Raw genomic sequence first — 16,168 nt, forward strand, 5'->3', positions numbered from 1 at the left:
AACTTTATATGGTAACGGTTTAGAATGTCATCTATTTGTGTGCCAAATTTCACAACTTTTTACTATGGGCTTCCATAGACAAGTAGAAGAAGTTTAATTGATCGCATTCATCTTTTACGTAAGGAAAAAAAACCTTTGCGATCAAATAATGAATAAAAGAGATGGTAAAACACCTATAATAACACGCATTCATTTACATTTATTCATCACACTAAAAATGAAAGGTAAAGTTACTTTGCATTGTGGGACTGAAGGTCAAGTCAAACTGCAGTGAAACTGTGAAATGCTATTATTTTAAAATGTTCAAACTTCCCTGTTATTTGCTGCACACTGCAATAGTTTAGATAAATTGTAATAAAACAAAACCATGCATTAGTTTGACTTGACCAACACAGTTTTCTTATCCTGTGTTTATGTACTTCTTATTGAGGAATAAGATGGGGTAGGACATATGAAAAGACTTGTCCATTTACTATAGTTGTATTGAGGAAAAAACGAATACACCCTGAGTCAATCGACATAGATGAGTCAATATTTTCTAAAATGCTTTTAAAATGGTGACTGAAAGCTACAAAACTCAAATTCTGATTTCATTGTGTCTCGGTTTTATTTTTCTATAAAAGCATTTATCTGTATAATACATGCCTAATCACACAAACACACACACTCTGAAATCCAATAATGAGCAACATACATGCAGAAAACGCCCGTCCCACACATCACATGATGGATAACCTTTTACATCCCATCATTAATAACAGTAGAGTCTCTGACTGCAGGCTGTCTAATGCATTCATGCCACAATAAATTCATCTACACGCATGTTTCGCTCCCACCAGATCTGAGATGAGCGCTCATCACTCAAACAACTCAAAGCCAAAGTAATGGTGGCTCAAATATTGATTTTTCTGCTTCATTAAAAATTACTGAACCGCATGTTGTAAATAATAAAACCCTTGTGGTGAAGAAAGCATTTGATCTCTCAAAGAAGGTGTTTGTTTTTTTTTAAACGTGTGCGATCAAGGTCATATCTGCGGAAAATAGAGGAATGTAACTTTCTTTCTGTGTTGTCCTGAATGTCTTTTTTTCCTGTTGTGTCCTCTCTAGACCTTTCTTGTCAATCAGATCCTTGACTCCCATTAAATTCTCCTGGACCTTAAAGCCCTTTCGCTCGCTCGCTCGCTGCCGTAAACCCCCTCCCTTTACAAAACGCGGATCATTCCTCAATGTCACGGCATCCATTGATCTGCTTCTAAAGCCCTTACCGAAAGTTGGCGTGTCCAGATACAAAGCTACACTGGGCAATCCATCACACAAACTCAGCGCTCACGGTGACAGTCCAGGGTGTCTCACACACACACACACACACACACAAACACACACACACACACACACACACACACACACACACACACACACACACACACACACACACACACACACACACACACACACACACACACACACACACACGTTTACTCACCTATCTAAATGGACACATTCCATAGGCGTAATGGTTTTTATACTGTACAAACTGTATATTTTATACCCTTACACTAACCCTACCCCTAAACCTGCCCATCACACACACACACACACACACACACACACACACACACACACACACACACACACACACACTACACTACCCCTACCCCTACCCCTACCCCTACACCTGCCCATCACACACACACACACACACACACACACACACACACACACACACACACACACACACACACACACTACACTACCCCTACCCCTACACCTACCCATCACACACACACACTCACTAACCCGACCCACACAAAACTTTCGGAATTTTTACATAAAAAAAAAAACTTGAATTACTTTAATTTTATACTAGATTGAACAATGAGGACTAAAGGGAGTTTTTTGGGGGAAATTTTGTCAGGTTTTGTTTTGGTCACTTCTGGGTACAAATTTGTACCCGAAATATAGTTAAGTAGGCGCGCGCACACACACACACACACACACACACACACACACACACACACACACACACACACACACACACACACACACACACACACACACACACACACACACACACATGTCTGGTTCACTATCTTTGTGGGGACTCTCCATAGACGTAATGGTTTTTATACCGTACAAACTGTACATTCTATCCACTTACACTGCCCCTGCCCCTAAACCTGCCCATCACAGGAAACATTCTGCATTTTTACTTTCTCAAAACAACTCATCCTGTGTGATTTATAAGCCTTTTGAAAAGTGGGGACCGCTGGCTGGTCCCCACAATGTAGGTGATCTCAGGTTTTACTATTCTTATGGGGACATTTGGTCCCCACAATGTAATATAAACAAGGGCACACATACACACACACACACACACACACACACACACTGCCTGTCAGATCTTGAGTCCTGGTATTGACGCCTTTAGCTCTGGCACCCAACAACACAGCTACAATTAGCGCATCGCTGTGACAAGTCCCCGATAAGGGTGATCACGACCTCCTCCACACACACACACGACACACACATCTTCATCGTTCAGGACTCACGAGTTCCTCCCCAGGGGAGCAGGACAAAACACCTCGACTCACTGACGCTTGCAGCATGACTTCTCCAAACCCATTTAGTTGCTCTAAGAAAGTTACACAGCTAGTGCACAATGGAACATATCAAACGGCTTTGTTGAATAATTTGGGTTATTTACAACTTAAAGGGGTCATGCATGACATGATTTTTTTATCATAATATGAATATCTTGTACTAATAATATGAACTTTTATACTGTTAATAAAGTCTTTTGCACAACAACTATTATTTTCAACCATCATTCTGAGCCTTTGTCTGAAATGATCTGTTTTTGAGGCACGGCTCCTTTAAGGCTCGTCAGTCGGGATGTGACGGTGAGGATATTTTCCCATCGGTTAATCGATGTGTGACAACACCAGTAATACCGGTATCTCCGGCGGGGGCTTTTAAATCGCTAATTTAAAAGCGAAAGTAAAATGCACGCATCCGCACAGGCATTCATAACTGTGCGGATGCGTGCATTTTACTTTCGCTTTTAAATTAGCGCCAATTCGGGGGCGGATTGCTTAAATGGCGAGTTCATTTGCCTATTATTCTTCATGAAAAACACAACAACAGAACAGAACAATGACAAATTCGCTTAAATAGGCGATTTTACACCAAATATTCCGCCATCATATTGTCAGTCAGTTCCTCGCTCTCGTGTTTAATGAAATCTGACTCTGTGCTGCGACTCTTATTCATTTTATTATTAAGCAGACACGCCGACAAGTGAATGTGAACACTTGAGAAAGAAACCGGATGTGTATCATTATTGGAGTTTTGTGATCTGTTGAACCACTAGTTGGTGTGGTATTAGTCCCGCCCCTCCTCCACTGTGATTGGCCGGATGGGTAAGGCAGCCAATCAACTCAAGGTTGAATATTTTTTCGGAAAAAAACGGCAAACGCTCGGTGTGAGATAGACGCTCAGTGCCTCGTTATTAAATACGCGGCACTCCCATTGGAAAAAAAATATATATATATATAATAATAATAATAATAATAATAATAATAATAATAATACGCTGGCCAAAGGTTACCTAATATATAGTGTGACCAAAACTTTTTTTTGTGAAATGTTTTACTGGAAAAGTGCACTTGTTTTGATTTCTCATTCAGTGATTTTTAGACACTAAGTTAACAGTTTTAGGGTCACTGTATGTTATAATCAAGTTAATAAATCAAACAAAATGATCTGCCAATTGGGTAAGAAAAGTAATCTTTCAATTCAAACGGAAACTAGATTTTTTTTTGCTTGTTTTAAGCAAAAACTCACTGCAATTTTGATGTTTCCCCCCAGAAAACAAGACATAATATCTAATATTTTACTACTTAAGTAAATCCATCATGATTTAAGAATTTGTTTTACATTTGGCCTGGAAACAAAACAAAAATACTAAGTAAGAAAACCTTTTTTTGCAGTGATAAGTCAGAAACGACGAGGCAGTCAATGGAGACGGTTGGATTGTTTTCCCCCCCGGTGTGGGTGTGGCCTAAATGCGCTCTGTCTCTATGATTTATAGACACTTTCAAGTATGGCATTAGCAAGTACACCGTTTTAGGATCACTGATTGTTATTATGAATGAAGTGTGTTAATGGCGTATTAAGTGGGAGAACCGTACCTTCTGAGCGCTGAACTCTGGCAGCATGACACAGGTCGCTCCCACCCAGAGCGGGCACATCAGCTTATTAACGATGCCATGCACATGGTGGAGGGGCAGCGTGTGCAGGATTACATCATCTCTACTCCAGGCCCACTCGGACACCAAACCCTGAACCTACGAGACCAGGAGAAGAACAGATGTTGACCTTCAGGTGCTTGTGAATGTCTCCATGATCCACACGTTTGGAGCGTGGGACAATCACAGAAGCAGGCCAGAGCTATTGTGCTCGAAACCTTTAAACCCGCGATGTGAATTAATATTAACTGCTTGAGTTCAGATGGACTGAATGATGCCCACAAGCAGTTCTTCAGTTCTCATTGTGCTGTGGCAAATGAACATGAGTGTTTATGGCTGGTGCACGCACTCACAATCACGCAGTCCTGAATTAGGTCGAAACGTCTACACTTTTGCTTTTGTGTTATTCATCAGAATCAGAATCAGAATCTTTATTTGTCACTATACAAAAGAGTACAACAAAATCATATGCAATCGTCCTATTCAGAGCAATAATCAATCTCCCACTTTACAAAAAATTATCCTACGTAACGTGCAAAAAAAACAACCTCCCTCCTATGTAATAAATTTTAAGAATAAGTGAGAACGGTAAACAGTAAACTGGAATGTATATATATATATATATATATATATATATATATATATATATATATATATATATATATTTATATATATATATGAAGACTTCAGATGCAAAAGCCTCTAAGTGCCATCTGAAATTTTCTTTTAAATGATCATTTTTATCAAGTTTGTATGTTTATGTTCAGTTATTTCACTTTAATGGCAATGAAAAATACCTATTAATTGTCATTAAAGTGAAATTACTGAACCTAAATATACGAGCTTGATAAAAATGCTCATTTTAGAAGAAAATTTCAGAAGGCACTTAGAGGCTTTTGCATCTGAAGTCTTCGTATATATATATATATATAACAACCATCAGGTTTTGTGTCAGTAATCTATAATAAAACTTAAATTAAAATGCACCTGTATGACATTTACAGTTCCTTACATGCATTAAATTCTACTTATTTTTTGTTTTGGATTTTTTTCTCTCTGGCTTTTTTGTTCAATGTAATCTTATGAATTTGTGTGTGTTCCTGTCAGTTTATGTATTTATGCATTTCATTGTCTAAAGTTGTTAAGATTGTACAGCACTTTGGCTAGCAGTGGCTGCTTTAAATGTGCTCTAGAAATAAAAGTGCATTGCCTTGCCTTTTGCATGATTGTCAAAAGAGAAAATATAATCAAATACACATCTTTTCTGATTACAGATGTTGCACAGAACTAAAGAAAGAGCATCTATTTATTGCGTATATTCTGCGAGTAAATCATCACTCTCGAAAGTCTTTTGAACAGATTCATCACAAAAATTACTCTATTTCTAGAGTAATAAAAAAATGTCTATCCAAATTTCTATCTATGGACAGTACTGTCTTCATTTAATATTAAATTAAGCCATTATTTAATTATTTATAAATAAAATTATTATTTAAAAATAATACAAAAAATATACATAAACAAAAAAAAAGGTTTGTTGAGACAAACTTTAAGTTGGCTAGAGAAAGCCGGACCAGAGAGTTTGAAGAAGTTTAAAGTAATTTAAAGTTTAAAGTAGTTTAAAGTTTGATAGATAGATTAGTTAGAAAGAAAGAAAGAAAGTAAGAAAGAAAGTAAGAAAGAAAGAAAGATGGATTAGATAGAAAGAAAGAAAGAAAGAAAGAAAGAAAGAAAGAACGAAAGAAAGCGAAAGAAAGATGGATTAGTTAGAAAGAAGGAAAGATGGATTAGTTAGAAAGAAAGAAAGTAAGAAAGAAAGAAAGATGGATTAGATAGAAAGAAAGAAAGAAAGAAAGAAAGAACGAACGAAAGAAAGAGAAAGAAAGATGGATTAGTTAGAAAGAAGGAAAGATGGATTAGTTAGAAAGAAAGAAAGAAAGATTAGTTAGAAAGAAAAAAGAAAGGTAAGTTAGAAAGAAAGATAAATTAGAAAGAATGAATGAAAGAAAGATTAGTTAGAAAGAAAGATAGATTAGTTAGAAAGAAAGATAGATTAGATAGAAAGATAGATTAGTTAGAAAGAAAGAACGATTAGTTAGAAAGAAAGGAGTATAGATTAGAAAGAAAGAAAGAAACAGATTAGTAAGAAAGAAAGAAAGAAAGAAAGAAAGAAAGAAAGAAAGAAAGAAAGAAAGATGGATTAGTTAGAAAGAAAGAAAGATAGATTAGATAGAAAGAAAGATTAGTTAGAAAGAAAGAAAGATTAGTTAGAAAGAAAGGATAGATTAGAAAGAAAAATGCAAGAAAGAAACAGATTAGTTAGTAAGAAAGAAAGAAAGATAGATAGACAGATAAGAAAGATAGATAGATTAGCTAGAAAGAAAGAAAGATTAGTTAGAAAGAAAGAAAGATTAGCTAGAAAGAAAAAAAGAAAGATTAGTTAGAAAGAAAGATTAGTTAGAAAGAAAGATAGAAAGATTAGTTAGAAAGAAAGAATAGTTAGAAAGAAAGAAAAGTTAATGAAAAAGATAGATAGATTAGTTAGAAAGAAAGACAGAAAAAAAGAAAGATTAGTTAGAAAGATAGAAAAGTTAATAAGATAGATAGATAGATAGATAGATAGATAGATAGATAGATAGATAGATAGATAGATAGATAGATAGATAGATAGATAGATAGATAGATAGATAGATAGATAGATAGATAGTGGCCAAAAGTGATGTACAGAAGGGATATTTGTTTTTAATTAAAATATAAATATAAATATGAGGAAAACATTTTATATTTCTTAAACATTTTAAATATGAAGGAAAAACAAAACACTAAACTTGCTTACGGTATTTTATCTGACAAAATTATTTGGCAAAAAAGGCAAACTACATGTTTAATGTTGTTTATATGTCTATGTGGTGTTTTAAATATGATTTAAGACAAACTATGTGCAAATTCATAAGTCAACAAGCTATTTCAAGGCATGAAGAAATTATTTTCCTAAAAAAAAAAAAACTTTATATGTGTCATTTTGATTATCAAAGATGAGTATTAAGGGGTAAAACGGCTGACTTCAGGGGGACTTTAAGCTTGTCCGAAGAGGCTCTCCTCTAATTTTCCACACTATTGGAAATGCAGGACAGTTTTTGATGGGAAAAAACTCCACAGCCTTGAGTGGCCCATGAAATTAAATAATCAGAATGATTATTCAGAGAGGCGAAGTGGAACTAAGTAAAAGAACGCAATGACATCAGGAGAGGGAGGGCGTCTCATCCCACAGCTCCCATCAAACCTAAATCGCCTCCTTCTCACACTAAATACTCAATTGTTGGCAATATCTGAGCAGGAGAAACTCCTGACCTTCTCATTTGATCCGAAGCATCATCAATAATGAATATCTCCAGAACACATGCCTATCCGTGTTGTGGGTTTTGCCTTGATGTTATTGGAAATAATTCCCACAAACTGGACAACCCTCAAGGGTTATTGTTATTCTAATAAAACAAGCTATTAGAGGCTTTGTGTGTTATATTAATTACTCACCCTCGCTTTGTTTCAAACCTGAATGACTGTCTTTCTCCTGCAGAACACAAAAGAAGATATTTTGAAGAATGTCGTTAAGAAAACCGTTTTGGTTCCCATTGACTTCCATTGTAGTTTTTATCCATATAATGCAAGTCAATGGGAACCAACATTGGGTTAAAAATTGTTACCGTGATTTTTTTTTTTACAGGAGTTTAACCACTTTTTTGCTTTTATAAAACAGCCCCATCAGGCATGTAACAGTATGACGTTTTTTGGCCTATATATGGCTATGAGATTGCTTTATCATCTTTAAAGCAGGCAATAATTGCTAGCATTTTATTTTCCCAAGCAGCTTTAAATGTGGCTCATCCAATCTGATTTTAGATATAGAAATATTTTAGGGTAAATTTACACAACAATGATGTGCTAAAAACGGAAAAGTTTTGCCTCTGCGTTTTTTCGGGTACAGACGGCCATGTTGTCAAACCAATCCCCATTCACACGGATCCGCGAAAACGACTAAAAACGCTGTATTCTGCTGTCAGGCCAGTAGATGGCGCTGTCACTTTGAGAAGAAACACTGAACGCGTAACACACATGTGCATGACGTCACTGTTTTCACAAATTTACACGGAGACAATAACAGTATCGTTTTCAAAAACGTGCACTTTGAAACACGTTTTTAAAAGTTTGTCGTGTAAATGAACGGCTAAAACGCATAAAAAGTTTACCGTTTTTAATTTAAAACAGTGTCGTGTAAACACCCACTAATAACGCTCTTCTGCCAAAACATAACAGCAGTGTTATTTTAGTATCTGTGTTAGTTTTATTAATATTATTATTTTTATATTTTTAGTTTTCATGTTAATTTTAGTTAAATTTTTTTACTTTTTAGAACTTTTGAAGCATCAAAATGGTAGTTGTGTAGCTGTCAATGGAGGGACAGATTAATTAAATTAAAAATGCCTTAATTTGTGTTCCGAAGATGCATGAAAGTCTTACGGGTTTGGAACGACATGAGGGAGAGTAATTGCTGACAGAATCTTCATTTTTGGGTGAAATAACCCTTTTATGTTCTTTTAACTAATATATATATATATATATATATATATATATATATATATATTAGGGCTGTCAAACGATTAATCGCATCCAAAATAAAGGTTTGTTTTTACATAATATATGTGTGTGTACGGTGTATAATTATTTTCTATATATAAATACACACACATGCATGTATATATTTAAGAAATATTTGCATGTATATACTGTGTATATATATTTATATTATATATAATTTATATTATATATAAATATTTTATATATAAATAACACATTTTTCTTAAATATATACATGCATGTGTGTGTATTTATATATAGAAAATAATTATACACCGTACACACACATATATTATGTAAAAACAAACTTTTATTTTGGATGCGATTAATCGCGATTAATCGTTTGACAGCCCTAATATAGCCTATATATTAGCTTCAGTTAATAATAATAACCCTGGTTATTCAGGTCAACATCGCTGTTCAAGTTCGATAACATTTTTAGGGATGCACCGATATGAATATTTTGACCGATACCAATAACTGATAATTTTTTATATCTGAAAGCCAATAACCGATATATTGGCGATAAATGTAAATCCAAATTTTTATAATTTTTGAGAGCCTGATTACAAAAACAAAAGTCTCACCATTAAAAGCAATGTTCCAAACACAATTATAGTATAATGTTCTCATGATAATTTTATGTAGCCGATATGACAGACTTTACTGTATTTTCCTTTTTTGAAGTGATTTCAATCATATTTCAAGCAATTCAGAACCATCCTTTTAAACAGTGCACATCTGAAGCGTCTCAGCTGAAGGAAATAATCCACTATTTATCAGCTTTAATATATCGGCCAAATTTTCTTATTGGGGCCGATAACAATAACATTAAAAATTAACATATATCGGCCGATACCGATATGGTGGGCGATATATCGTGCATCCCTAATACATTATATATTATATATAAATATCAGCTTTTCAGTTACTTCAATTATCAGAATTCTTTTAACAGCTTTGGTTGAGCATAGTTTCTCCTGCATCACAGGAGGTCAACATCGCTATTCAAGTTTGATAAAACTTTCATGCACCAGTTTACAAAAACAAAGCACTGGTTCACCATGGCCTGCAAACTGCTGTGTGTGTGCAGCGCTGCTTTGGGTCGTCCCGTGGTGCCGCTGGTGTAGATGAGCATCGCTGGTCTCTCTGCCCAGTCCGAGACCTCCTCCTCGAGCAACATCTGTGTGTCCTCAAGCTGAAGAGTGTCTAGGCTGGAGGTGCAGGGAAGCTGTAGGCAGGGAAGCCCTAGTTTCTGGGCCAAGGGCTCGAGGGTATCAGTAAAAGGTTCTCCGGCGACCAACAGCGAGCTTTGGGAGTCTAAAATGACATATTCCAGCTCATTTAGAGGATGTTTTCTGTATAAGGGAACTGATATCCCGCCACACATCCATGACGCCCACTGTGCCACGGTGTAAGAGGCGTCGTTGGCACACAGAAATGAGATTCGCTCGCCCTTCAGGTCTCCTGATTGACAGGCGAGAGCTTTGGTAATGAGTCCCGCCAGGCTTTTGCTGTTTTTGTAGAGGGAGCTGTAGGTGTGGCTCCCGCTGTGATCCATAATGGCCACATTGTCTCCATACGCAGAAGCTCTGGAGAAAACAGGAGTGATTTTCCCTAGGGCTGGAGAGGTTTTGTGGATGGCTCTCTGATGCACTACATTTCCCAGAAGCCACTTCAGGGCTCTTCTGCCAGCTTTACAGTGAGGCCACACTGAAGAGCAGCTCCAGAAAGACAGCATAGCGTTTCATCCGTCTAAACCTGGGGAAATAAAATGAAAGGAAAGCACATTTTAAAGGAATAGTTCACCCAAAAACCTATAAGACTTTCATTCATATACATTTTCTGATAAAAAAAAGTAGGTTGATAATTTTTTTCCCCATATTTATGGAAGGGCCAGTAGAAATGCTGACAGGAAAAGTAAGAATCTTTAATGTTAAATCCTGTGTTGTGAGTAATGCCTATTATTTGGCTATTTTGAATCATTGTTTTCATTTAAATGGACTGTATATTAAAGGGGTGGTATAATGCCCTTTTCACAAGATGTAAAATAAGTCTCTGATGTCCCCAGAGTGTGTGTGTGAAGTTTCAGCTCAAAATACCCCACAGATATTTCTATATAGCATGTTAAAATTGTCACTTTTTGAGGGTGAGCAAAAACACACCGTTTTGTGTGTGTTCCTTTAAATGCAAATGAGCTGCTGCTCCCGGCAGAGGGGGCGGAGCTACAACAGCTTGCACTCAACACACATGCACTGAAAATTTCAAAAACTTATAATCTTTTATGTTCAAACCGGAGTCAGATAGATGGAGAGACTCAAGAAGAAGTGACAACATGTAGAAGCAACAGGACATTTCTGAACGGTTAGTTGATGAGTTTATGAAGCTGATGTGTAGTTATCTTCTAGTCATTGATTAGCATATTCTGTCATGATAATCTATAAATCGTGTTCAGGGGGCGGGGTTTATGTAAATTTTAGGGTTGGTGATGTCACTAACCCGGGAGGAATGTGGTGTAGTCTCTACCAGCCGTTTGTTGTCGTCCTTAAAAAGTGATTTCTCTAAAAGCAAATATCTCCCTTTGCATTGAACTTTAAGTGTTGTAACTTTGCAGAAGTTGTTTATGCTCAAACAGCAACATTACACACTAACTAAAGTTAGAAAAGTCAAATCATAATCAACCACCCCTTTAAAGGGAAAATAAAATGAAACAAAAGAAATTTTAAAGGGATAGTTCACCCAAAAATCATTAATTACTCACCATCGTTTCCAAACCTGTAAGACTTTCGTTCATCTTCGGAAGACAAATGAAGATATTTTTAGTGAAATCTGAGCCAGTTCTGTCCCTCCATTGACAGCTACGCAACTACCACTTTGACGCTTCAAAAATTTCATAAAGAGATCGTAAAATTAATCCATATGAATTGAGGGGTTTAGTCAAAATTTTCTTAAAGAGACTTGATCGCTTTATATGATAAACAGATTTAAATGAGGCTTTTATTCACTTATAAACATTGATCAGCAAACATTGTCATAACTTGTTTAAACTCCTCCCATCCGTTTACGCACAAACAGACCAACAGCAATAACTATGTTAAACTCTGACATCTCCCTATTTGACCATGTGCAATAAGCTATGTGACACTGTTCAATAATAAGTGCAATAATAATTCATGTCAAAGATTCAGTGACTCATTCATAAACAACTGCCTCATTCTTGAATGAATCAGATGTTTGAACGAATCGTTTGAGTCGTTGAATGACTCAATGACTCTCTCATTAAGACGGTCACTTGCTGCCAACTACTGCCGTTTAGTTTCATGTTTTAAAGTATAATTTTTTTCCTCAACATTTCTTATTTGTATTTTCAAATTTTTTTTAAACAATATCATACCATTAATTAATGCACTTGTAATTTTTCAGTGTAAATTATTTCATTTGATTGGTAACAGCCCCATAGTGTCTTATTATTCTAATTTATTTGTTGATCAAATTTAAGAATTTAAAATGAAAGATGAAGCATCAATTTAATAAGATTAGACTGGGGGAAAAAATGTTGAGCCCTAATGTGTGAGTTTGGTTGATGAATGTTTATATGTGAATAAAAGGCTAAATCAAATCTATTCATCATATAAAGCATTCAAGTCTCTTCAGAAAATTTGGACTAAACCTCTTAATACATATAGACTAGTTTTACAATCTCTTCATGAACTTTTTAAAGCCTTCAAGTGTTGTGTAGACTGAACGAAACAATGAATGAAAGTCTTGTGTGATTACAACGACATGAGAGTGAGTAAATAATGACAGAATTTTAATTTTTGGGTGAACTATTCCTTTAATATACAGTCCATATAAATGAAAACAATTATTAAAAAATAGCCAAATAATAGGCATGACTCACAACACAGGATTTAACATCTTACTTTTACTGTCAGCATTTTCACTGGCCCTTACATAAATATGCTAAAAATTATCAACCTATTTTTATGTCAGAATTTTTATTTTATTTTGATGGTCTACTTTAGACATTCTACTCACTTTGCAACTACATGTCAACTAGCAGCTATATAAGTATTAGTAGACTGCCTGCTTAATATCTGATAACACTTTATTTTGATGATTCACTTTAGACATTTACAAACTACAAGTAACTTTGCAACTACATGTCAACTAGCAGTCATTATAGTATTAGTAGACTGTTAGGGTTCGTGTTAATAGAATAAGTTGACATGTAAGTTCAAAAGTTACTTAAAGTCGGTATAATGTCTAAAGTGGACTATCGAAATAAAATGTACCCGCTCCTTTTTATTATTAAAGATAACTTTACCTTTATTATTCATTCGTTCATTCATTATTTTTCGCAAACTGCACTATGGACCCCCAGCATAATAAAAGTAAATCTCAAAACAACAGTGGTGCCCATACAACATATCATTCCGCGTTTCTTAGGCTTCGAAAGACTCACTACTCGAAAGCTTATTCTATGTAATGTTTTCTGATGTCGCTATGCATAAAATCATAACAGAACTATAATACTTTCCTCAAACATACATGCAGAATAATGCCTTTCTTACCTAAAGTCATACTGGAGACGGTGCGCCGTATTAATGAATCCGTGTGGAAATCGAAGCGAAGCGGAACCTTTATTTAAAGGACCTTGTCCTTGTGTCTTTTAGCTTGCATTTTACAAGGCACAGTGGCACACCAATATCTTTAGATTTTATTTTAGCTTTTAACTTGCGATTAGAAAGAATGGGAAAGTGTTTTAATTAAAATTTTATTTTTGTTTTCATTAGAGACTTGAATGAAGAATACCTTGTTTTAGTGACATGAATGTCATCAGGTAGAAATTATTAGCATTTTTAGGCATGTTAGGAATGCTAAAAATATATATACAATGAAATAACAACAATACAGTTTTTAAAAATTATGTTTTTTGGTGGAAAGTCAAAAACGTAATACTCATACATAAAATAGGATGGAAATTTGTGAGACAGACAGACAGATGGACTAAAGCTGGTGAGTATTGACATCTAAGCTTGCGTGTATTTTGCCATCACACTGTTATCACCCAAGCTTCATCATGCCAACTGGTTTTGGCATCAGCTCACAGCACGGGCACACTTAGCCACCAGCTGGCAGTCGCGGGCCTCAAATAAGAATTGTTCAGACATGGCACTCATTCAAAAAGTTCTCACTTCCCTAAACCCCTCCGTGGTAAATAGGGATGGCATGTTCCTGCAAAACTGAAAGCTTTGTCTGAGAATCTCCCCTCCGGTTTGAGAAGTAGTATCGTCAACGAACGATCCATTCACAATCACAGAAAGAGCTGGAAGCGAGGACACCCTCCTTAAGGCGTTAAACGCTCAACAGATCATTGATTCTTAACGCTTTGCTTTGTATTGCGTGTGATGCAGACGTTTCGATGGAGAGCCCCTGTTTCGTGAGGATTTTCTTTTTGATGGAATCAGGCTTGGATCCCGGCATGTTCTTGGTACAAATTTTGAAATTCCAGCTGCTCTTCAAACATATCAGATTGGATTGGATTGGATTGGATTGGAAAGAAGACCGAAAGCTGACCGAAGAACAGAAGGGAACCCGGTGAGCGTAAATTTGACGCGCAGCTATACGATGGCTATCCGCCAGCCCTGTATCTTCTCGGTCTCGGTGTTAGCAACTAGCATGTCCGGCAGTGGGCGCCAACTCCGCATTGGGTTGGCCAAGGATTTGCTGAAAAATGTGGGAGATGAGATGAGAGAAGCCCCCTCTTTTCGGAAAGATTCGGAGAGTGAGTAGGGAACGAAAATCAAGGGGTGTTCCAAAAACATGTGTCAGGTTGGCACCAGATGAGAATGCCTTGGCAAGCGCCTCGCTCTCCCCCTCTTGCCCCTCTTTAAACACATGGCACGTTGACGGCAGCATCTGGCTGCGTTGACTCTCAGCAGCTGCGCTTTGTCTATGCCAGTTGGGATGCTTGGCACTGCCACTTCATCAACTACCTGTGGCTTCTCCTGGGCGTGAAGCGGGCGATGAATTATTTGGTGCTGCAGCTGCAAACTTGACTTCGTTCCAAGAGATACAGTTGTGTAAACACGTGCTAGACTCATGGCACACATAAACAAATGCTTTGCATACTTGGGCAACTTGCATACAGGAGGACAACTCTGCATCTGGGCTTAGTTTATTCAACATTGGGCATCTGGTCTCTTGAGGAAGTTCACAACATTACTACATAGAAACCTTTATACTCTATTATACATGGAAATACTGCTTTTTGCCCATTTTTTTACTGAACAAGCCATGAAAGAGTGAGAAGAAGCCTTTTTTTCGTACTACTTGAAAAGCTTTGAGGAATTTATTGACTATAATATATGAAAAATACCCCCTTTTCCTGGATTATTCCACATGAGTTCCCCAGGGTTCGCTACTGGGTCCTATTATGTTCCATTTTTATTCTATTTCTCTCCTTATTTGTAAGTCGGTTTAAGGATTAAATGTGAATACAACATGTGTTGAAATTGTTGAAGACTGTGCCAAGCTTCCCTAATGCTGCTCTCCAGCTGTGCCAAAATGTGTGGTTTACAATGGACTGCTACTAAAAACACATCTGAGGAATTTGTTAACTATAATATATGAAAAAGACACCCTTTTCCTGGATTATACCATATGAGTTCCCCAGGGTTCGCTACTGGGTCCTATTATGTTCCATATTTATTCGATTGCATTTGTAAGCTGCTTTAAGGATTAAATGTAAATATAATATTTGTTGTATTAAATAAGAAATATAGACTATGTCAAGCTTCCCTAATGCTGCTCTCCAGCTTTGCCAAACTGTTTGGTTTACAATCGACTGCTACTTAAAACACGTCTGAGGAATTTGTTAACTATAATATATGAAAAAGACACCCTTTTCCTGGATTATTCCACGTGAGTTCCCCAGGGTTCGCTACTGGGTCCTATTATGTTCCATGTTTATTCTGCAACATTTGTTGTATTAAATAAGAAATAATGAATCAAGCTTCGCTAATGCTGCTCTCCAGCTGTGCCAAAATGTGTGGTTTGCAATGGACTCCTACTTAAAACAGGTCTTCCCATGTTGGATTTCCTAGGATTTTCCTCAACTCTGTTGTTCAGACATATCAGCGCTCTAAAGCAGTTACAAGCTTTCCTCTTTTGGAAAGCATCATTCACTTTCTCCAGGGGTAACTGTCATGTTCTTTAAATTTTGCAAAAGTTCAAAACCTCCAGAGGATCTCAGACATCGCAGCCTTTTAATAAAACAACGA

At 36.4% G+C, this 16,168-nt stretch overlaps 1 protein-coding gene across 1 annotated transcript in view; it reads right to left on the reverse strand.

The window, feature by feature from the left end:
* The window catches only part of acsf3 (acyl-CoA synthetase family member 3), a 90,467-nt gene extending 76,950 nt beyond the window's left edge, over positions 1-13,517 (reverse strand). Inside the window, exons 1-3 of the mRNA XM_079865005.1 lie at positions 13,457-13,517; positions 9,946-10,643; positions 4,191-4,346 (exon numbers count right to left, since the gene is read on the reverse strand). Coding sequence (XP_079721131.1) covers positions 4,191-4,346; positions 9,946-10,623 — 834 coding nt within the window. The 5' untranslated portion in view covers positions 10,624-10,643; positions 13,457-13,517. The remainder of the gene's footprint in view (positions 1-4,190; positions 4,347-9,945; positions 10,644-13,456) is intronic.
* Positions 13,518-16,168: the final 2,651 nt, after the last annotated feature.

The sequence above is a fragment of the Squalius cephalus genome (genome assembly GCF_949319135.1).
Source record: "Squalius cephalus genome assembly, chromosome: 3".
In the NCBI taxonomy this organism is placed as follows: domain Eukaryota; kingdom Metazoa; phylum Chordata; class Actinopteri; order Cypriniformes; family Leuciscidae; genus Squalius; species Squalius cephalus.